The 23,540-nt window shown below is 36.8% G+C and overlaps 2 protein-coding genes and 1 long non-coding RNA gene across 6 annotated transcripts in view; 1 reads left to right on the top strand and 2 right to left on the bottom strand.

The window, feature by feature from the left end:
• Window positions 1-1,054: 1,054 nt before the first annotated feature.
• On the bottom strand, window positions 1,055-1,705 carry LOC140327672 (uncharacterized). Its single transcript, XR_011920069.1, has 2 exons — window positions 1,582-1,705; window positions 1,055-1,249 (listed from the first exon to the last, which is right to left on the bottom strand). It is a non-coding gene; the product is annotated as an uncharacterized lncRNA (long non-coding RNA).
• A 102-nt stretch (window positions 1,706-1,807) lies between these two features.
• AANAT (aralkylamine N-acetyltransferase) lies at window positions 1,808-12,338 on the top strand. 2 transcript variants are annotated; one of them, XM_072403869.1, is made up of 5 exons: window positions 1,808-1,891; window positions 5,409-5,460; window positions 7,719-7,915; window positions 10,138-10,292; window positions 11,542-12,338. In XM_072403869.1, exons 3-5 carry the CDS (start codon window positions 7,771-7,773, stop codon window positions 11,845-11,847), a joined length of 606 nt encoding a protein of 201 aa, XP_072259970.1. In that variant the 5' UTR covers window positions 1,808-1,891; window positions 5,409-5,460; window positions 7,719-7,770; the 3' UTR covers window positions 11,848-12,338. The 2 variants fall into 2 exon arrangements, with proteins under 2 accessions (XP_072259970.1, XP_072259971.1); XM_072403870.1 differs by lacking the exon at window positions 5,409-5,460.
• A 3,820-nt stretch (window positions 12,339-16,158) lies between these two features.
• The window catches only part of RHBDF2 (rhomboid 5 homolog 2), a 58,990-nt gene continuing 51,608 nt past the window's right edge, over window positions 16,159-23,540 (bottom strand). For all 3 annotated transcript variants that reach the window (XM_072403873.1, XM_072403871.1, XM_072403872.1), the window contains 6 exons: window positions 23,386-23,449; window positions 23,208-23,302; window positions 20,739-20,814; window positions 20,458-20,558; window positions 20,067-20,220; window positions 16,159-17,149 (listed from right to left, as the gene is read on the bottom strand). In XM_072403873.1, the coding sequence (XP_072259974.1) occupies window positions 16,730-17,149; window positions 20,067-20,220; window positions 20,458-20,558; window positions 20,739-20,814; window positions 23,208-23,302; window positions 23,386-23,449 (910 nt within the window). In that variant the 3' untranslated portion in view covers window positions 16,159-16,729. The remainder of the gene's footprint in view (window positions 17,150-20,066; window positions 20,221-20,457; window positions 20,559-20,738; window positions 20,815-23,207; window positions 23,303-23,385; window positions 23,450-23,540) is intronic.

Below are 23,540 nucleotides of genomic sequence, written 5' to 3' on the forward strand. Positions count from 1 at the left end.
GAATCTGACATTCCCTCAAACATTCCCTGGTAGGAATCAATTTTTGCTATTGAAACACATTGGCCTGGAAGATTCCCATAGAATGTTTGAGGGAATGTCCCTGTTTTATAAGTAGAGCCCAAAGAAATGATGTCATTATTATTCCTGACATGTTTCTTCATTGGGTCCTGTTTTTTGTACAATACTGTTTTAAAACTATTGCAAAGAAAGAAAGAAGGCAAAGGACTAGTCACCGGTATTGCCTGTGGTTTTCCTGTCGCTGATTTTTTCTTTATTATTGACTTACCATGCCTCGTTCTGTACTGTGTCTTTGTATGGGAGGTGCCATCTTGGTAGAGGTAGGGCTTTTCTTCCCATGTCAGAGCCTCCAGCAAGGAGAACATAAAACAATATAACAGTAACAGCACCAGACTTCTTTAGACAAGAAGTTAAAAACTGCAGATTTTCATTATAATGCAGTAGAATCAGGAATGCCCAGGTGTCATCACATATTAGGAAGGATAATTTACAGGAGGAATTACAGACAAAAGGGTAATTTAAAGGGTACTGCTATGGAACAACATAATGTTCCCTGTAGCCTAGTAAATACTACTGTTTTATGCTCACACATTAGGTTGTACAGGCTAAGGACATCTGAAATATGGAAGACTCCTAGATATGAATGGGGCTTCCCTGCTCCCTCCTGTGCAGGACAGAGGCTTGAAGGGGGGTGGTTTGCATGACTGGCAGAAGAAATCTTTTGCTAAACACAGCTGAGGTTGTGGATGATCTGCCTAATTATATGTTGAGACAAACATCTGTCCTAATTTCACTTATTAAAATAATGCACCTGTTCAGACTTACATACAAATTCAACTTAAGAACAAACCTACAGTTCCTATCTCGTATGTACCTGTAAATCTGTACTATACATTACTACTTGTGGCTGTATATTTGATGTAATGAGGTATAATCTTTTTTATTTTTGGGATATGTGACAAAATAAGACGTAAATACCTTCTAAGAAGGACCTACTGTGCAACACAGCCGACAAAATAAAGACATTAGAAGGGTGTAGAGAAGAAATGATTATTCCTTATTATACATTTTATTATTTCTCTACTTTTATTAATTTAAAGAAATTCAATAATTTATTCATAAAGTCAAACTCCACCCAATCATGTCTGGAAAGAGTGGGAAAGCTGGAACTTCTTTTTGTTTTGTTTTTTGCTGTTCAGAGATTTTCCATCACTTCTTTTTCGTGTGACACCTGTAAAAAAATGAACACTATAAAGAGAACAATCTGACAGCATTTCTATGCATTTATCACTGCAATAACAAATAAAAAGTATTGGTTTTAGTTTTCTGTGTCTTCATTGTCCTAAAAAGAAGTGGGGAGTCTCATTACCAGTGACACACCAGGGTCTCATTATCGGGGATAGCATTAAAACCCGACAAAGCTTCTACACTTCCCTTGTTCATAAAAAGTGCACATATATGTACACACATTTAATCTAAATATCTTGGTTCTAGACAGGTAACAATTAGAACACACAAACCATTACAATAATTTAGCAAAATTAAAAATGATTTATTACTTACTGGTATATTTGGTAATGCAAAGATCTAAATCACCATCATATGCAATTGTGAAGCCAGGGTATCTCCAAAAAGATAGAGAGATAATGGTACCCTATTCTGTCTGTCTGTCACCGCTCAAAACTTAAACCCTTCATAGAAGTCACGTGAGTGATAAACAACTTAATTCACAAGGTGTCATAAGCAGGCAGCTCAGGGGATCAGTGGACACAAGGGACACCTATTCAACTATTCAACTATCAGCTCCTGACTGCCTTAGCTTCAACTTGGCCCTGCTTAGGAGCTGTCCGTTCAAGGTCAGTGCTGAACCAAGGTAAGAAATGGTATTGAGGAAGAGGCACAAATGCAACTAAATAGATATAAAAGTAAAATGTGCAAAATGTTTTAGCTAATCTCTTCTCATGAACTCATATCCATTACTACTAATCCAAAACAACTTTTGTCACTCTGTTAAGTTGTCAATATTATTTGAATGTCTATATATCTATATCATATACAATCCTGCAGAAGGAATTAGGTTTGTTTTATATTTCAGTAATAAATAGGCACTTTGAGAAAAAGTATATATATTAGATTTGACTACTTAGATTAACCTGGCACATTCCCCTGTGGGAATCTTCCAGGTCCATGTATTTCAAAGGCAGTAATTGATTCTCACCAGGGAAAGTTTGAGGGAATGTTAGGTTCTCTGTTTTATGAATAGAGCTCATTGAATGCTGACTGAATACTTCAAAATGCAAGAGTGGGTTTTGTGGACTTACAAACGTCCACAAACTTCTTTTTGTTTAAACAAGTTCATAGTGTTTTTCATTAGACTTCCTTCCAATTTTCTTTTATGGGAGGCAAAAAATGATATACTGCTTAAACCAAAATCTGAGTTTTTTTCTTTCTTTATTTGAATGGTATTTTTCTAGTGTGTCATGCTATTTAAATTTATTTTTCACAAGGCTTTGATAATGCATTTTTAGTTAAGGATTGCTTCCATTTTTCCAGCTAATGATCCTGTATAAACCTTTCCACACAGCATTTTTAATAATAAGAGTATCTGCATCTTGACGTATGTTTGAGGTACAACCTGTTGGCCACAATTACCATTGTAGATGGGTTACAGGAAATGACTTCAGGTGCTAATTTTGTTTATTTTTCCCCATGTGGCAAATGCTATTATAAAACAAAATCGGCACTCCACGTTTTTGTTCATCTCTAGAAAATGTTTTATGCATGAGACTAATATCAGAAATTTACATTTTTAGATGTGCTGGGGGAATTATGCTCTTTAGTTATATGTCTCATAATAGGCTTGCAGTGATTTTGCTTGGTTTTCATTGAGTGGTTTCATGTTTGGTAGGAAGAAGAGAATGTAAAATATTAATTTGTTAAAGGTAATGTCACAAAATAAATAGGGAAGCATAACAAAACTCACTTTACTAAATGGAATGCATTTGGATTTAAAGTTCATCTTTAATGTTAGTTACATGATTGTATCTCATGTATGTATTGTCCAATAATGCCCAATATCAACCAAGATTCAAACTTTGTCATTTTGATTGATTATTATAGGGCTTAGAAATTCTACTACATTACAGAGGTATATATATATATATATATATATATATATATATATTGAAAACTATAGGAGATTTCATTGTTAACAAAAGGCTTACTCTCCAGTCTTGTTAGCACTGCTTTTTTGCCATATACATCTTCAACACTAGAACTTGATTACGTTTTTGGCATTTAAATGTATTTATTCTGGATGTTTGAGATGTCAGCACACAATTATCAACGTTCATAAAGCAATTTATCACACATTAGAATTAGGTCACCGATTCTTGCCCTCTAAAAAACCTATCCCTAAGCTCAACTGGTAAGACTAACCCAAAACATATACCCTAAATTTAACCCTTAACGTCAACCTTAGCTCTAAAACTCAACCTAATCCCTGAAACTGATTTTAGACTTTAAGGTCAACTAATTTTTCTTTGACATTGCTGCCAGTTATATCATCAAAAACACAGCCTGGAGCCTGGAAATTGCTGGCACAAAAGCAAATGTGTGCAAATATATGATAAAAATTCCAACTGAAATTATAATCTGAATGTGTTAGAAATACATTGGGATTGATTTACAATCAAATAGAGGCTACTGACCTAAAGTAAAGTGTATAATACCCTTGCAAGGGATTTTTCATTGATCTTAGTAAATTTGGGGGAATTCACTTTGCAAATTTACTTTTGCAAAGTGAAAGATGCTAGGAGAACAGCCTAATGTTTTTAGAAATCAACCCCATTGTGTCAAGATATTACTACTAAAAAAATCTTTAAAAAGAGGATCGTACTGAATGCATAATTATAAAAGAGGAAAATTTACAAAAAAACTTGTTTACAGCAAAACTCACAATGGGTTTCTGGGTAATGCTTCTTCAGAAGAAAAACAAACATTTAAAAATCCTTACAACCTGAATGTTCATCCTAAAAGGGACAGTGATGGAACAAATCAGTCAAATACAACAGTGGATTGTTGGGTCACATGTATCCAGCAAGGACCCACAAAGTCAATCCAATATTTTCCTCTCTGTGCTTCAATTGTACTCCAAATCCACCCTCTGTTTTTTTCGATTTCAAGCCCGGTGAAACACGTCGGGAGCTTTGTTGTAAACAAGTTTTTCTATTGATTTTTATTTATAGTTACAACTCAGGTGAAAAGACATCTGTATTACTTTTTACTATATTTGGTTATAAAACTATCTACTATATTATATGTTTTATGCTTGTTTACCTCAACATGAGATATTTTAACTCACATTAGCCAACACACTGCCTACTTTTTGAACCTCTTCTGTCTACTGACAGTTAAAATTTAAAGGGTTTCCCTCACTTTTTTCATAGTTTTGGTGATATTTAGGGATGTGGAAATTTTTCTTTTTGTTGATGGGATGGGGATTTTTTTTTTTTTTTGATGATCATCTTTAAAACCTTACATATCCCAGTGTCTATGCCACTATGTAACCCACTGTCACCACCTGAAGACTTTTCAACATCTAACTAGTACATACAATTCTATTTGTCTCAAAAGTGTGCTAAATATACCAATATCACTTCCTCTTTTCAGTGCATTTTACGATTATGATTTTTAATTGTGTTTGATCCAAATAAATCCGATGATTTTTTTTCCCCCACAAATATTGAGGCACTGAAGGGTCAGGTTATTGTTGGACATTCAGATTTTGCCTCAATGTCATTTAGGGTAATACAGGTAAATCTAACTATTAGAATATCTGGATGTTATGCTATTCTATTCATAATATCCCAACAGTACTGTTATCTAAACATGAACCTATTGTCCTAGCATTAGGACAGGCATTAGATTGAGGGGCATCAACGAGCCCTTGATGGCCAAAAAAAACAGTGCTAGGTTTACCCATAGAGAATGGACACTTGTCTGAATCTTATTTATTGGAAGACTATTCACCATAATAATTACTTGTCTTGTCTCTAAGTGTAGATTGAGGAGAGGGGGCTCCATGGTACATAGCCTTGGGACTTCACATCCCAATTTGAAGTGAAGTTAAATATCAAGCTATCTAAGAAACAGTTGGAGTGACCATGAGCACCTCTACCTTTCCTCCTCAGTTGTGTGTCTTTTAGGAGCTGATTCAGAGATCACTATAAGATACAATATAACTACCAAAAGTGTTATACAGCACAAACCCTTTAACCTTGAAAAACATACCTGTGTGGTGATCCTTTAAAAAATAATGTTTAGAATTAGATACAGAAATGAGTGAGAGCTTGCCACATGCAATAAATGACATGGTTTTATTTTGGCAGGAAAACTGACAAGTGTGAACAGAGTGTTAGGATATCAATCACCAAGAATCAGGTAGGAATATGTTGGTTCAGATAGTTTTACATATGCATTCAAAATCATAAAGTGTATTCAATGGTACATGTTTTGGTTCATTATTTTCTGTGTTTAACAAACAAATAAAATTGTGTACTAATCCATGGACCTATAGACACATTCTTACTACCGCTTTGCACTGCAAAACACAAGTGTGTTGCTATTTGCAGTGCCATGTGTTGCAATGGTAGCCCATTCAGTTGAAAGTGCAGGCCATTGATCCCCATCGCACTAACATATTGTACATGTTACACTGATTGAAGTGCTAAATGGAATAGCAACCCAGCACCCCAATGCACCTTGTGAGTGTTTTGTTAAACCATGCAATGCACTGGAGAGACTTTCATTTAAAACACAAAGTCTGTTGAACTGGATTTCTGCTTCATCTTTAAATCAAAGTTACCATATTGGAATCAAAGAGAACAACCAAGTTGTCCATGACAGTCTTCCTTTTTTTTTTTCATTTGTACTACATTCATTTATTAGGACAAGCTTTTGGTGGTCAGTCCCTCTATTTTAGGTCTAAGCAGTACTGAGATAAACTGATTCATGAAAAGCTATTCAACTATTTAGTATTCTTTTTCTTGAGTATTTTTAAAATTTCTTTTGAAACCTCAAACTTTCATGATTTCCATGCAGTGGTACAACCATATATTGTTGAGAGAAATTATATCACATCGGTGTGCAATGATCATCTTTCATCATGTTTTTTTTAAGGGCATGTCCATTCAGATTCTTTCTTTTTTGTAATTTCTATACTATTACCAATGTAATATCTCTGGTTGCACTAGTTGCATTGGATTAAATATGCCACATTACTGGAGCTGCAGCTGATCTAGTAACATAAAAGGTTCCTTTTGTTGGATCAATGGTATTGCACAATTTCCAGCTTTTATTGTTGCAAGTTTGATAATATGACTTCCATCACCCTAATCATTTAACTGAAACAATTTATAGAATAAGTGACACATGAGTTTATTTTATATTTTCCTCCCAATGCATAAAACGTACATATGGTAGCTGGCTCACAAGCAAAGATAAAGTAGTTCTTTAATCAGTTAGTTAATCCCTAAAGACACTGCCATCTATTCACTTTCCTAGTTTAAAATAATATGTTAGCAGAATTTACTCAGAACAGCTAATGAGATAAGGATTTTAAAGCCAGTGCAGGTAAAATATGTAATTAAACTAACTAAAACGATGAACTATTCTAATGATCTATCTGTACCTAAATTGGATAGTATTTATGTTCCACAACATCTAGTGATCAATTATAAGTCAGACATTGAATAATGTTTATTCAATGTATGGGTGCTTCCTTTACAGAACTGAAAATATCTAGGTTTAAAGCAAATTTCTAGCTCAATGTTCGCAAGGGTTCCTAATCCCCCTTTATCTCTTCTTTTCCTATGTAGATTTTGGCATTTTAAGGTAGTGATTCTCAACCAGGGTTTCTCCAGAGGTTGTTTAGGGTTCCTTGAGCAATGAGCAGTTTGTGACTCTCAAGTCTGTTTATTAGATCCTTTGGCTATGTGTAGAAATATATTCTTCCCACTGGCCAGCAATGTAAGAGACATTTTTTCCAACATCCCAATAATCACCACATTAATATACTGTGAACTGTTCCTTGAAGACCTCAAAGTTTTTTCAAGGGGTTACCCCATGGTAAACTGTGGCACTGTGTGTACAGCAGTCATCACCTATTACTAGAAATGATCAGAAAAGATTGTTTCCAGCAACTATCCTCTTACATCTATCTGACATCTGTACGGGCCTAAATCAATCTCGTTGTTTAAATTTAAAATTATTTTTAACACCACTTGTAGAATATTGAACAAAACTACACTAATAAATGTTAGCTGTCTCTATAAAAAGCAGATGAATTGGTAGATACAGTCATACCTCTAGTCTGAAATTATATACCATGTTTTCACAAATAGAAATTCACCAAATATACGTTATAGGAAAGGTATCCACCGAGAGGTCTAAAATAGCAAAATATTATTCTTATGTAAGCATTATACATACTGATGACGTGCCTATTATAAAAAAGGACAAAATAAACCCACGCTTTAAAATTACAGGTTTGAAATGGTTTTGAATATTCATAGGCTAGAATGGATTTTAAATGGATATGGCAGATTTGTCTTTTGACACTGTTAGTGCTCTCTGTACAGTGAGTCATGGACTCACTGTTTATAAAGCATGTAATGCAGGTGCTTACGTATCTCCTACAGGTTTTGTGCTTGATACAGAGTCTGAGAGGAAGAGCGAGAGAGAGCTCCTGCCATGTCTGTCCTCAATGCAGTACCGTTCATGAAACCATTCCACATTCGGTCACCTCGCCAGCAGAGACGTCACACACTGCCTGCCAGTGAATTCCGTTGCCTCTCTCCGGAAGATGCAGTCAGTGTTTTTGAAATTGAGAGAGAAGGTAAGTGATATAAGTTCAGAAAACTTTGTTGTTGGTTATTATAACTACATATGTTCCTTTTAAAAAAGACAATGATGTTTAAAAGCAAATTGTAACAGTAATCCTTACTTGATTAAGAACCAAGGAGATACCTTGTATGCCTCATGGATTTTCCTAACGTACTCATGTGCAGTTGCAAGAACCGGCTGTCAATGTGACAGCTGTAGTCCCAATGTATGCTGCAATGCTGCTGTCAGAAGCTCTTGTCTCACCAATCGTCAGAAACTAGTGTTTTGGAATCAGTGCCTCTTAATATGTAAAGAAACACTGTAGTACAATAAGAATATTTTTTTCTAAATACATGCTTTTCCAATTTATCTCTTTGTTTTATAAAAATATCCCTAATTAACACCTTTCTTTCTATTCTATATATCCTTAACTAGTTTTTGTGTGTTAATTTGTTCAAACATGTTTTTAGTGTAGGCATTAATAACAAATGCAACCTAAAAAGTCTTCATTTCAATTAAAAAAATACAACATGTTGAATCAGAAAGATAAAGGTCTCAAATAGGATTCTGTTATTTTATTTCCCCATTTAGAAGTATGAAGCAACAGGGCCGGAGAAATATGACAAAATCCCTGGAGGCTAACTCGTGAAATAAATTTTTGATTATTCATTTTAAAATTCAATTATCAATTCATGTACAGATAAATCAGATGTTCACATGCTTTATTCTGTGAACATTCTCAACTACTTTAGTAACTCAGCCTCACGGTGTATGCAATGTATGTTACTGTAATGGAGCCTAAAAGGCACATGATTATTGGAGGACTTTCATGGAGTGAGTTCATCAAGGATATAGACAGCTCTTCCTTCTGCTGCTGCTAACTTTGGACTCCACTGGATAGTAAAATATACTGTTATATTTTGTTTTAAGAGTATCTCTAGGCCAAACCTTTATTAACAAAAAATGGGGATTGTGGTGTGTGTCTTTAATGGGGAGATTCACCCATTGCTTTTTCCTATTGATCTTAATAAAGAAGGCAAGATGGCACTATATTAAAAGGGCACTCGTATAGTACAGGAAAAATGTATCAAATGGGTGCTAATGTCTAGAGCATTCTATATATATATATATATATATATATATATATATAGTTATTAAAATTCTATTTAATATCTGAGAAATTGGAATGAGAATTTTAGGGATGAGCTGATGATTTCATTAATATTACCAAATTTGAAAATGGAAAAATCTCCCTCTCACGTAATTAGAATTAGAAAAAAGTTTTTGTCTAAAAATTTATGGACCTAACTGCATATGCAGTAAATTCCAAACACTGATGCTGGTATGTTCAGTATATCATATCAGCTAATAAATACATCTTGTTTAAGGACTCTGATGACAGCTGTATGTACATTGCTGGCAGTAAACCTGTCTAATTGAGACCAGACATGATAACATCAATGTGCTGACAGCTGGTTGCCTAGGATGTTCTGCAAGTGTCTGATCAATATCATCTGCTCTGTTTATAGGCTTCTATGTATAGATCACAACATTTGAATGCTGTTTACATGTTGCTTTGCAACATTAGAGTGGCAGACATATACCAAAATATTATTCTTTTAGAAACAGGAGTTAAGATGCTGGTTCATTATATAATCCTTCACAAACACATTTTGTTTTTGCACCCTTTTAAAAAGTCACCCTGGCTGATTGTTTTTGTATTGTACTGAATAATGAAAGGTTAAAACTTGAGTTTCTTTTGGAACAAGATGATAGGAATATCTTTCTAGTGGGGCCACAAAACTCAATAATAACTGTCCAGGGGATGGTAACCCCCCAACAAAAAAATTCCACCTGGTAATAATTTATATAATATATATATATATATAAAAACACACACATACACAGGTTGACATTCAAAAATCCGGCAACCCTCGGACCTGAGGAGAGCCGGATTTTCAAAAATTATGGATTTTTTATGGTTATATATGCTGTATATATTTAACAGAAATTGTGTGTGTGTCTTTTTGTATAAAAGTTTTGTCACTTACAAAAGATAACTTATCATATGAAAGTAAAGAATATATTATGACAAAACTTTTGCCCAATTATTAAGGCTCACAACTAAATGCAAATTTTGCAAATCAAGTTCACTTTAACTGTTCGTTCTCAAATCAGTGTTTGTGTCTTTCTAGTTTCGAGTTACATGTCCACTTTTTGCTTCTGTTCTTCCAGCCTTTATATCTGTGTCTGGGGAATGTCCTCTCCACCTCGATGAAGTTCGACACTTCCTGACATTGTGCCCCGAGCTGTCACTAGGATGGTTTGAAGAGGGGAGACTTGTGGCATTTATCATCGGGTCCTTATGGGATCAGGACAAGCTCAGTCAGGTAACAGTGATGAGAAATGTTGCTGTGGATTATTTCTATACCAGCTAGCATTTACAAAGGTCATTTAATGCCATATTTTACCAAAAAAAAAAAAAAAAAGGGTCTGCGACACCCATATTGTCTTCTGAGATTCCAGTTGCCAGAAAGACTTTCCTACAAAATGCTAGTTGTCTGGTTGTCACATAGAATCTTTTACATCTATACATACAGTGATCATCAGGTGCAAAACAAGTATTTAGAATTCTAAACAATGTGAATACTTGTTGAAGGTTGGCATCTGAGAATCCACTGAGGCCAGGGGGAGTAGATGAAGACCTAGCATTTGCAGAACATGATCAGCAATGGCAGGCTGCATTGAGGGGTACATGCAATGCAGCCACCAAGATATCTTAGCTCCCCGCCTCCAAAAAGAAAAAAAATCTGTAAAAATAGATTTATGCATTTTAATCACTTTCTAGCCTCCCAAGAAAAAAACATAGCTTGCATCAGATTCCTTTTAATTAACAATTAAGTAAACCTTGCCTCTTTCAGCTGTCACATGAACTCCTTTTTCACATATAACTTGCATTGTTAGTAGACTAAACAGGAAAGCTATATATATAAAAATTTGACTTTTTGTAAAACATCAGCAACACATTCACATTGGCTGCAGTTGTGTGCACATGGCAGTGACAGGGTAACCATAGATGTGTTTGAAAGATTTACCATATGTGTAAAATATGATAAGCAAGGATAGCAATCCAAGTAAGGAAATTATTGGGCATCTGGGGTCAGACCTAAAAATGTATTTTATGCTGATTTTTTGTTTTAAAGTGGGGATAGATTACAATTCCTGTTGGGGTTATACTGCTATTAGGTTGGAAATGTTCCTCTTGCCTATTGTTATGGCACCAACTAGTCGATCATAAATGAAGAAGAAATGCAATGGGAACAGAGACAGCCTTAAGGGTTTTAGCCTTTTCCTACTCTAGAGTCCTGGATTTGCAACAATACCTACCAGGGGTTTTAATTCTTACCCACTCTTAAAGCATGGTTTTTGTTCACAGATCACAATCATTGTTTGTAACCTGGCCAGCTCATATATGGTGTCTGTACATTTTGGACATTGGTTCCATTGAATTAGAAAATTGCAAAGTAGCAATTACAAATTCCAGTTAAAAAAAAAATTGAAATTTTCTTTTAAATGTTTGATCTAGTTATATTTCAGTAATCAATGACCATTTACATATGTTACCTTTTTTCACCACAGGATGCCCTTACCCTTCACAAGCCCCATGGTTCTTCTGTCCACATTCATGTCCTTGCTGTACATCGTACATTCCGACAACAAGGCAAGGGTTCCATTCTGCTGTGGCGTTACCTGCAATACCTGCGCTGTCTGCCTTTTGCACGCCGGGCCGTGCTCATGTGTGAAGATTTTTTGGTTCCCTTCTACTCAAAATGTGGCTTCAAAGCTGTGGGGCCATGCAACATCACCGTTGGACCCCTGACATTTATTGAGATGCAATGTCCGGTCAGAGGTCACGCCTTTATGCGTAGAAATAGTGGGTGGTAGCCCCATTCATTTCAAACTTTGAAGCTATTAATTCCTTTGCTTATCAAATGTTGTGACACATTGCAGAGCAATATGATTCAACTTCTGTGCTACCAAAGGGATTAATAAACTCACTGCAGGGGCTGTCCTTAACATGCCATTTATTGAAGGGTTAAGGTATGTAAACCCACAATCTAGCTTTTAGTAGGTTTGTCATGATGCCTGTAAAGAGTTTTCTAAAGCAAATTATTTTTGTGAATCTGTTGCAAAGTTCAGTGGAGATTCTGCCAATAACAGAAGTTACTGCTTTAAGCTGACAACTCTAAGAAGGTGGAATAAGAATTGTTGGCATGTTGCCAAACATACCGATACATAAATTTTGGGTTACATACACTTTAATATGAAAACATATTTTGGTGGAGCCTGCTGATGGGAAATGAAGCCCCTGTGTACCATTTGTATAAAATGTCACTATCCTTCCAAAATTCACTGTACAAATCCCTATTATTCATTGTCACAATAAATATGTATTTTTTTGTTTGTTTTCGGCTTTTCTATGTTTCTCATTTCAAGAATTATCTAGGAATGTATAATGGTCAAACAACAATGGGCTTAACTCAAATATGCGCACACTAGAATTGGTGTAATAGTAAGAAAAGTAACATTTTTGTGATCAGCAATGACAACCCTCATAGCTCTTTCAAAACAAGGCTCCTTTCAGCTGTCAGTGCATATCTTCCAAAGGTTAATTCAAAATTAGTGCTGGATCTAAAAATGCTTGGCTTAGAATTGAAGTGCTGAATAGTTGTCTATATACAGAATCTATTGAGGTAAGTGTAGACTATTTCCTAGGTCACCAGTACTCACCAACCCACTGGGGGGACTTTGGCTTAACAGGAATAACGTAGAGCAGTGTTTCTCAACCTTTATAAACATGTGGGAACTCCTTGAAATAACTTTTCTATAGTAGGTCCTATAATTTCTATATCCACAACACACATTAGTGTGGTGGTCAGTAAGAAGAATGCCTCCTACATTGCTGACCAGTGGGAAGAATGTCACCCTTACACACTGACCTGAGAGGCACACACAGCTCATTGCTCAAGGAAACCCAGGCAACCTCTGGAGGAAACCCATTTGAGAAACACTGATCTAGAATAAATGTCGGAAGAACAAAAATATGATTATTGGACTAATCATGCTTTTAGTTTTGTAAAGTATGGCTAATGCATTTTTTGTTGCTCCAATATAATCTATATACTAAGCATATCTTCTGCCTCTTTTTGAATAATGGACACTCTTCAGTCCTTTTAGGATGTTCTTTTTTTCTAATGGGGAGATTGAACAGCCCCTCCAAATTTCATTCCACCAGTACCATTGCTGATGAAGGACTTATCACCAGACTTGTGTATTATCAAGTAAAAGATGAAGGGGGGGGGGGATTTGACATTTGTGTATCATATTAGATATCTTTGATTGGAAGTGAGGTGAAAGTTTCCACAGCATCTTCTGCTTGTTTAAATTCCTGCTGATGTTGAAAACTGCTAAACTAACAAACTTCCAAACACAGTTCTATTTTCAATTAATTAAAAGGGTTAAAAAATAATGATGGTTTCACCAACAGCACATACTCATTCTCTTTTTACTTTTTATTCTGTTGGGTAGATGTAATGGTCCTGGTGTTTCATTATTGGCTGCTCAGGCACCCAGAGCTGGTACATAGGGGCCCTTGTTTCTGAAGCAAGACTGCTTTATGTAACACTCACATGTGATGAGAAGCCTCCATGATTAAAAGAACTGAAACCCAATGAATGACAATGGTGGGTGGAATGATCTAGATGCTGCTGAACAGGACAGGACTGAACTCAGGAAATAAGCTGCTTTTATGGCTTGCTGAAGCTTCTAAGAAGCTGGTAAGCAATTTCAGTTCAGGATGAGCAACCTGTACAAATGTGCATGATAAAAAGGTAAGGCTGAAGATCATCTTTCAGTTTTGCTACATGAATACACAATACTCAGAAACAAAAAATAACTTCAGTTAAGTGTTTTATTTGAAATTTCAGGTCACCTTGGTCAAACCTGTGGTCAAGCACCTATTACAGGCATTGTCTTACAAAATTCAACTCTCTGTAGAGCAGGAATCAAAAAGTTTTAGCAGTAAAGAAATTCATATATTCTTGTTTTAAATAAATTAAATATAAACACTTCGCCAAAAGTAGCATCAAAAATGACCTTAGTTGCATAAATGTCAACATCAGAATGGTGCTTGTACAAAATGAACATTTACTCCGTATGGTCTGCAACACCCTGCAGAGCAGACCCTGTTGCGCAGCAAAGGGTTTATTTAAAATCCAAGAGTCCCATGCAAAAGTCTTATAGTAAAAATATTCCAGTCTCTGTGAAAAAAAACAAAAACAAAAAAACTAAGCCCTTTCTCATTCTTTGCAGGTTCATCTTTCAGTCATCTGCACAGTGACAGAGTTCATACTTTTAAGTCGCTGTGCATAGATTTTGGTCCATTTCTGCAGTAAAAATGAACAGACAAGTGTCCCTGATATATGTGCATCATGACTAGAGGTGAGGTACAGAAGGTCCCTGATATCCTTGTAAAGAACTAAAATAGATGTGTAGGGTCTTTTGTGTGCTTGCCTCTATATTGCACATTCACAAGTTTACAGTTTTAAGAGTGAAAAATAACCTTAAAGGACTAAGACCTAGCTATGAAGTTAGGTGTAAAGTGCCATTTAGTTCATGGGGCTGAAGGGAAGAGATTAGAAGATAAAAGGAAGGCACATTTTGGGCCGCTGTGATAATGTTAAAAAGAGGGGTGGTATATTTGGGGCGAACTTGTCTCTGTTACTATGCCTATACATTAAAAGAAACTATTAGTCAGCCTGTGTATGGGACAATCCCCAACTAACAAGGGAGTCACATTTTCACCTGGCAACGAGCAACTGGGTATGGTGCTGCGGTATGATGCAGCTATATCAATTTATTGAGACAGCCTATAAACCCAACACAATAAGGTAGATCTGGTTGGGTGGACAATATTAAATGTCAGATTTGCTGAGAAAATGCAGTGATGTCTACAAATATGTCATTAGGAAACTTAGCTGTACAAGCGTATATGGAATTCCAACTCAGGAGGCTGTACAGTGCCACCTGTATTGGGCTTGTCAGCATTGTTTGGGTCATACTGACTGCACTTCATTTAGTTTAGGCATAACTAAAGAAAGGAAAAAATGTAATATATTGCAACTTAACAGCCCAGTGTTTAAAACTTCTTGCCATTATACAGGAGCTGAATTTTAAGAAAAAAACTTTTATCTTCCTTGTAAAAACTGTTAAACCTATAACCAGACATATAATAGAGATAACAAAGGCAGACATGTTTGAGGTCCACCTGGAGTGGCTACTATGGCTTCTTCCACTGGAGGAGTGAGGATATGACAAGAATTGAGTCACATGATGACATGGCAGGTAAAAATAAAGCCAAAAAAACCTAGGTAGCCACCACATCCAGACTTTTGTCCTGAAACATATTTAATTTATTGTGCATTGTACTGTTTCTATAGATGTGCTATATAACTGTTGCAGGTGGCCCTCCTAAATGATTGCCTAAACTTGCCCTAATGGAGCAATCAATAACAGTTGCAGCAACACGAGGGGTAAGAAACTTATCTACAATAGGTCAATTAAAGCTAATGAAAGGCTGGAAAAAATAAAGCATAGATTGGCTGCTTGCTAAGGGATTTGTAAGATGCATTCATCTAGGTAATGCCTAGCCTATAAAATTCTAGTGTTCTCTGCCTAGTGTTACAGTATACCAACATAACATAAAAATAGATGTAATAGGGTAAGCAGCAGTGTTAGTTGAATTGACCAGCGCAGGGGGAAGGATGAGGTCCATTTATGAAACCACCTAACCATAGCCGAAAAGCTCAAGAATAGATAATAAAAATGCAGGTAGAATGCATTATGACCTCTTGTTCTGAAGATGTCAACCTATACTTGTGATGTTCCAGGCCAGTATCTTTTGCTGTACAATCTGTTTGTGGGTGTCCCCAAAACCGGTCTAAAGCCCACTGTCAGGATAAGGTTAATTACGTAGGTTAGAAAACCTGTCGGATTCAGTACTCTTATCCTGCTGACAAGCTGGTATTAGATCTCATTCTAACCCCTCGTCTTTCTACAAAGGCCAAGCTTACATACTGAGAGAGCACTTCCAAATCAAGGTGCTAAGGTTAGTCAGGCACATTTACACCTAACCATACCCTAATGTCTGTGTCCAATATGGGAAACATCTCAAGTATCTAATAACTGGCAAAATGATTTAGACATTGAAACTTTCCAGTCTTCGATGAATCAAATGGTAATACAACAAAACTAGGACAGTTGATAATACTGCTTTAAGTGACACTGAACAAGTGTGGTATTTAGCAACTGCCAAATATCTCCTTCAGAGGCACCTCTTCTATCAGGACAATGTCAAATTACAATAAGGAAAGTAAAGAAAAAGTTCTCAAACAACCCAGTCTTCTGGTAACTATGATAACACAGGACCATAGAAGGATACCCATCAAGAATGGATAGTAAATAAAGTGAGGGGTAATTCCTGAGCTGTGGAGTTCAAAAAAAATCATTTTCTGTAAAGTCAACTCATCCTTATTTTTTCAAAATACATTTCACAGTCCAGTTTGTAAATCCAGAAGCAGGCACAGAGATACTGACTGGTCCCAGAACTGGTTCAGATAAGTCTATTTCACTTATGGTATGAAATGTATACCTTCATGCATTACTCATAGTAATGCAGATCTAGCTGTCATGGACCAAATATATTCCAGTCAAGGAGTATCTTCAAGTTCTCCATGTTTTACTGTACCATGTCAGAAGAAGCTTGCCACTAGTGGAGAACGTGGTCTAGATCATATTTCTCACAGAACTTGTTGGTAAAGGGGATGCAGGTCAAGTATTCAATCCAAGTCCAGTTAATTGGATGCACATAAAGCCAGATGACTAATGAGGCGAAGAGACCAATAAAAACCACCAGGGTGATGATGATCATGGCTCTCTTGCGATACTTGTCAGCTGTGCCAAACGTAATGTATGGAAGGAAAGAGAAGGACAGCAGTAGGCCACTAATGAAACCAAATATATGGGCTATGTTGTCAATCCATGGAAGAAGTCCAAACAGGAACAAAAAGAGAACAATGCCAAAAAGCTTGAAGAAGGCTTTCCACGGATTTTCCAGTATCTGCCAACTCTGGAAGAGCTCAACAAAAAGGCATGCCAAGAGGCCAAACTGAGATCCGGCGGGGCCAACCTGCAGAAAGGGGAAGAAAAGGGAAAAAGGCTAAAATATACCATAAAAATGATGTTTTACTACATTTTACTCAAGTCAGGTCAAAGCTCTATTTGAAATCAAGGGCACACATCCAAAGGTGAAGCCTTATGATTAAGGACCTGCTGGTGCAAACCACAAGGCATTAGTTGGGTACATGATAATTTATTCCCTTAAGCCTAAATGAAACCATCAAGATCAGGCTACTCTTGGACATCTTACATAATGTTCTGGCAATATGGGCAAGGCTGGGTTCTTAAAGAATAGCTGCAGGTTGATGAAGTCTGAGTCTCTAGTAGCAGCAGCATCATTTTGCTAATAAAACTGTGTTACCAAAGGAAAGCAAACATTGTACTTACTACTACCTGAACACTACCCCATCCCTTCACCATTGCTACAAGCCTACCGGTGCCTGCAGCATTCACCAATCCCTCCACCATGGGCAAAAACTTGCTGGCTCTTACTGCACTCCCCCACATCCCCCTAAAGGTAAAAACAAGCTCGCACCCACAGCAGCCCCCCTACCCTTTTTGAAGGGCATCTAAATCATACCATTATCTTCCTCCATAGATATAAACATGATGGCATCCAAAGCAATTTCCCATCTCTCTTCCATAGGCACAAACACGCTGGCACCCACAGTACTCCCCCTATACCTTCTACAAAGACAGAAATATTCTGGTACCTACATAAATCTATAATTTCAATGCTTGATGAAATTTTCAAGAGTTTATATGCCTTTCCAACATGCTGCCTAGGTATCCGATCTCTAAACTGAGGAGCATCAGGGGCAGATTGCCTATTACTTTTCTTTAGCAGAAATCTTATAATAAAATGTCAGGAGGAAGAGAACAGGCCATCTTCGATGATTTTGCCTGATCAGAGTCTGCCCAACAAGCAGGCAGAGTGGGAATCAATTAAAGCTGCTGCAGTTGTACACACTTCAAGTGTCTGTACTCTATACCCTTTTTAAAGGAACTTCCTCATTTAAAGAGCTTTTAAAAACATAACACACATAAAATCTCCTGTATTTTGATGGCATATAATTAAAATAGCTTTTACACTTTTAATCACTTTGAAACGTATAGTAACTAACCCAGTATTTGACAAACAATGTACTGATTGTATTTGATTGAACAGTAATTACATATACATAAATAGAAGTCAACAAGAGAAAAGTGATACATTAAATCTATATGTAAATGTATAGCTCCAACACAGTGCTTTTTATCAGAGTATACTAATACACAATAAAAATAAAGAATTATTTACATTGTGAAGCTCAGCTTCATGTTTTGTGAGAAAAGACAGATGGGAAAAACCTGGAGGTGAGCTTCAATCACAAACTAAATCAAAATCTACAAAATAAACTGCAAATAATTGGAATGATTCAGCAGTAAGTTTTACAAAATCCAACATTGTTGTTTTTACTAATTTTACTGGACTTTGTCATCAGTGTGCAGATTGATGTACTATTGTTATTAGTCAACCCCCAGAGACAAAGGAACAGAGTGCAAGGAGAATATAATCAGAAAATAACTGGCTCTGAAAACAGAGAACTGTAAATATTTGTGGCTGGGGAAAGTGCAATGACCCAGTGAGAGTGACAGACAGTTCCACTTAGGAAATGGGTGACAGATCCTGGCTGTGTGACCACCTGGATTAGTGACAGGCTAGACAGATAATCTTAGGATAATCGCGTGAAAGCTGGAAAGTCGGAGACACGAGATAGAGATGCACGTGCCATGAGGAAAGCACAGGTGGGAGGAAGGCATGGAGGTATTTTAATCAAGTATTGTACAAGGAGTAAAGAAAAATTGTTATACAGGGGCTAGTCATCAGTTTTATGGTTCTACAAATGGGAAAAAACACTGTTAATAAGGGTGGGTCACAGAATATATTTCACAAAGCATAATAGTGATCGTCGTTTGAACTCTACAATGCAAAGATTTTGTTCCTTCTAGCTTAGTACAAATGTTCTATGTGGTGAAGGGACAGTTCCAATTTCTTTATCCTAAAAAATATACCTTTAGTCACTAGGGAGAGTTGATAGGCCAGGGTGGTTTTATATCAATCAGTTACTGTTTACAACACTCTCCATACCTCTCCTATAGGCTCAAACTTGCCGGTGCCTGCAACACCCCCTATCCCTTGTCCGTAGGCAAACACTGTACTTACTACTACCTGAACACTACTCCATCCCTTCACCATTGCCACAAACCTACCGATGCCTGCAGCATTCCCCAATCCCTCCACCATGGGCAAAAACTTGCTGGCTCTTACTGCATTCCCCCACATCCCCGCTATAGGTAAAAACAAGCTGCCACCCACAGCAGCAGCCCCCCTACCCTTCTTGAAGGGCACCTAAATCATACCCTTATCTTTCTCATACATACATATATATATATACACACACACACACACACACACACACATATACACACACACACACACACACACACGATGGCACCCAAAGCAATTTCCCATCTCTCTTCCACAGGCACAAACATGCTGGCACCCACAGTACTCCCCTATACCTTCTATAAACACAAAAATATGCTGGTACCTACATAAATCTATCTATCATTCCAGCTTTATATACACAAAATGCTCAAGTCTGGAAAACTTATCCTGCACAAAAATACTTGTTTGGTAAATGTGAAGTTGCACAGTCAATTAAGGATCCTTCTCTAGCAAGATTGTCTGCTGATCAGCAGCTTCTAAGTAGCTCTAGTGTGGAACAATAGGCAATGCAATTAGGAAATGTGTAAGAATGTCTGAAAGTTGAAAAACCTTTTTAGTCTTTTAGTCTATGCAGAGCTAACCTAATGCGAATGTAAGTGACAAAATGGATAATGTGCAGGGTCAGAAAACATGAAAGCAATTTACACTGACTCACCTCTGCCCTGTAAGGCAGGAATAAGGCACTGGCTAAGTTCCCTGTGATGCCACTCAAAACATAGATGATGGAAATACGAAGCCAGCCTGCAAGCTTCTCTAGGTCACGCAGGACAGTCATCTGAAAAATCACTGACACCAAGCAATGAATTAACCTGAAAAAGAGAAGGACATTACATCAGACCACAACCATCATTGGATAATAGAGTGCTGACAATATTTCAGTTTGCTTTAAAATTAGTAATACCCTTCATCAAACAAATGTTAACAAAACAATATATATCAAACATACACTCATGTAAAAGCACCCACACAAGCATAGTTCATACAGTGACTTTCATCCTCTTAAAGTAATGCAAACACCAAAGAAACTATCTACAGAAAATACCAACCCAGCATGAAGGAACAGTGAGAGCCACAGCCTGTAAAACTGATCCGGTATTTCAGGATTCAGAAACGGCAGTAAGCCACAAACTTCATCTAAACAGTGAACCTGTAAAAAAATCAATCATTTTAGAGCAGTGTATCATAAAAGTGCTGCTGAGACATCCCTGAACATGGAAGGAGAATGGGGCCTAAATTACTGTGTTCAAGTGGCAATGACTGGTACACAGTCACACACTGCTACATAATAAAAGCAAAAAAAGTATAACTATAAACTATGAACACTGACCTGTGAACATAGTGTGGCCTCTTCATGAAAATACCCATGCATGAAATTACAATACTCTCGTGTTGTTATTTCACAGCTAAAAAAAATAAAAAATATGTATTATTCATGTACACTGTAACAATGCAAAATTGGCCAATATACAAACACACTACTTGTATTGTTGGTAATCTCACTGCTTCCTATACAAGACAGGAGACAATGTCAACTAACAAACATTTTGATGCAACGTGTGACAGTCATGTGGGACCTGAATGGATGTGCCACTGCTGTTCTTTACTAGAGGAAAGTGGACAATATTGTATGCTGTATGAAAGCTGGCTGCATCCCCATGATATTGATAGATTACCTGGATTACCATTGTGTACCAATCGATATGTAGCAGAAATCTGAGTTATTATTTATCAGAATGCCATCATGGCTAGTTTTTCTCTGCTTGATGTTATGTGGCTGTAGACCACCTGCTGCTTTCCCTATATTTGATTAACCATAAAAACAGGCATTCCCGATCCATATTTGATCAATTGTACAACTAAAGTTTAATTGAGGGTGCCCTGGCTTTTAATAGATTTTCATTAGGCTAAATGTTTATATATATATATATATATATATATATATTTTTTTTTTTTTTTTTTTTTATCACATTTAAGGTCTAACTTTCCTTATTAGGTGCCTTCGAGTATGCTAAATATACCAGCAAAAGTGTTTATTTTTTATATGTGTGAAAAACCTGGAGAAAATCTACCTGTAGACCTTGCAAGAAACTAATCAGTTGATTACTTCTGTTGCATATATATCTTATTTTACAGTTATCTTTGAAGATTGCAGAACCACATTACTCTATATTAGGGAGGGGAAGTGGAGGGGGTTCTGTTCTAGAATGACAACTCTGTTTCTCCTCTAATACAGTATATCTACAGTACACTAGGACAGGAAATGTATAACTGTCAGGGCAAAATAGGAAAAAAAAATAAAGTATGCAGCAGTATATTTTTGTTCTTTAACTAATCTTAAACTTGTTAAACTTGTGTTTTGCTTTAATGCCCTCTCCTCAACCAATACATTCACCACTGCTGCTTCGTTCAGCTGCTAGTAGGGAGTAAAAACACAGGTGAACTTAGAATTTAACCATTTGGAAACAATGACACACAGACTATAAAGCAGTGCATCAATTTAAACCTGTGAACATGAGCACAATTTTGGTCGCACAGCAACCTTATAACAGTATTCAACGACAAGCGCAGATGGTGTGTAGGCTGCAGTGACACTTGCGTTTTTATTAAATTGGGCTGATTCAATCTGAGCAGCCTCACAGCATTTATCAGAAAGCTAATATTCTGAAAAGAATCAGGTTTGGGGGCCAATACGAAAATAGATTTTGTGCTCCTGTACAGAAAAGAACACCATCAATAACTCTGATTTACAACCACAGAAAGAGAAATGTGTCTGTGCGGTCCATAGCAACCACAGTTATCCATGAAAATATCCCAGGAGTGAATTCTGGAAATGGACAGAATTCTAATTTTAAAGACGTGCCAAATTGAATACGCTTGCTCTACTGTGGTTATACTTCATTTATTTAGGATCAGTGTGCACTACCAGGGTGAAGTCACTGGAGGAAATATGCAAGCTAAGTGGTGTGCAATTACTCCTTCATGAACCAGAAAAAGGTAAAATATTTATTAGTCAGGGGCAAAGGGTAGAGCTATTACTACCACCACATACCGGTTTCTGTACTGCCATATTTAAAACAGCCAAAACATATCTGTAACAGAAGACAGCCTATACTCACCTCTTCTGTAGAGCATCACTCTCCTGTGTCACCCCAGCAAGCCTTACTGATTTTCTTTGCTGTCCTTCATATCACTGTTTCTTGTAATGAGCAGCAGACAAAGGGAGAAACCAGATGGAGCTGCAGGTGACCTTGAAAATCATTCCCAGAAGTGTTGGTTTCAGTGTGGACTTCAGTGGAAGAATTTCAAGAATCGGAGGGGCTTTTTTATGGGTAAGGCATTTCTCCCTATGGGAAAGTACATGAAGCAAGGTCTGATGTTGCCATGACCATGATTTTCCCATACATTTCAACATGCCCTCAAAAGGCTTCATTATAAAGCTTTTGATTTATTTGCATTGCCCTCAAAAGTATACGGCACCCATATGGTGCTTGTTGTCTGTGTCCCTGCTTGGGAGATTCCTCCATGATTTCCCCTGGTGATTATTAGTGATCATTGCCATGGGGAATGGTCTAGTTGTCTGGGCTAGGTATTGATATTTGTCTGCTTGAGCTGCAGTTTCATCATGTGTTTGCAGGAAAGGGAAATGGACTGGCTGATGAACCTATCAAGGTAAACTTTTTTAAAATAAACACTGTGTTATTAAACTAATTATGTTGCATTACATTTTTTTATTACTTAGACCATAGTGATCAGAGTGATCCAAATAAATACCCAAAATGAACTTCAGCAACCTCACCTTCCTTTAGTACCAATACAACAAGGACGTCCTTTGATTTCACAGTCCATGTGCTTGAACCCAGTGTGGTTATTTTTGGACTGGTATGTGCATATCTGGAAAAACATGAGCAATAGTAAGAACACAGATGTGGCACTTAGGCACAACATGGCATACTGTCCAATTCTATGATACTTACTGGCCATTTAGTGATGTCATCTTCCCAGACATGTGGTGTGATGGATGCCGGCTCCTCACAAGTCCTTAAGAACACAAAATTAACATGTTAGCAGAAGCATACTTTAAGTTCAACACACAAGTATACCAGTGGTTAGAACAGGAAAGTGACACTGG

Source organism: Pyxicephalus adspersus, chromosome 3, assembly GCF_032062135.1.
Source record: "Pyxicephalus adspersus chromosome 3, UCB_Pads_2.0, whole genome shotgun sequence".
Taxonomy (NCBI): Eukaryota; Metazoa; Chordata; class Amphibia; order Anura; family Pyxicephalidae; genus Pyxicephalus; species Pyxicephalus adspersus.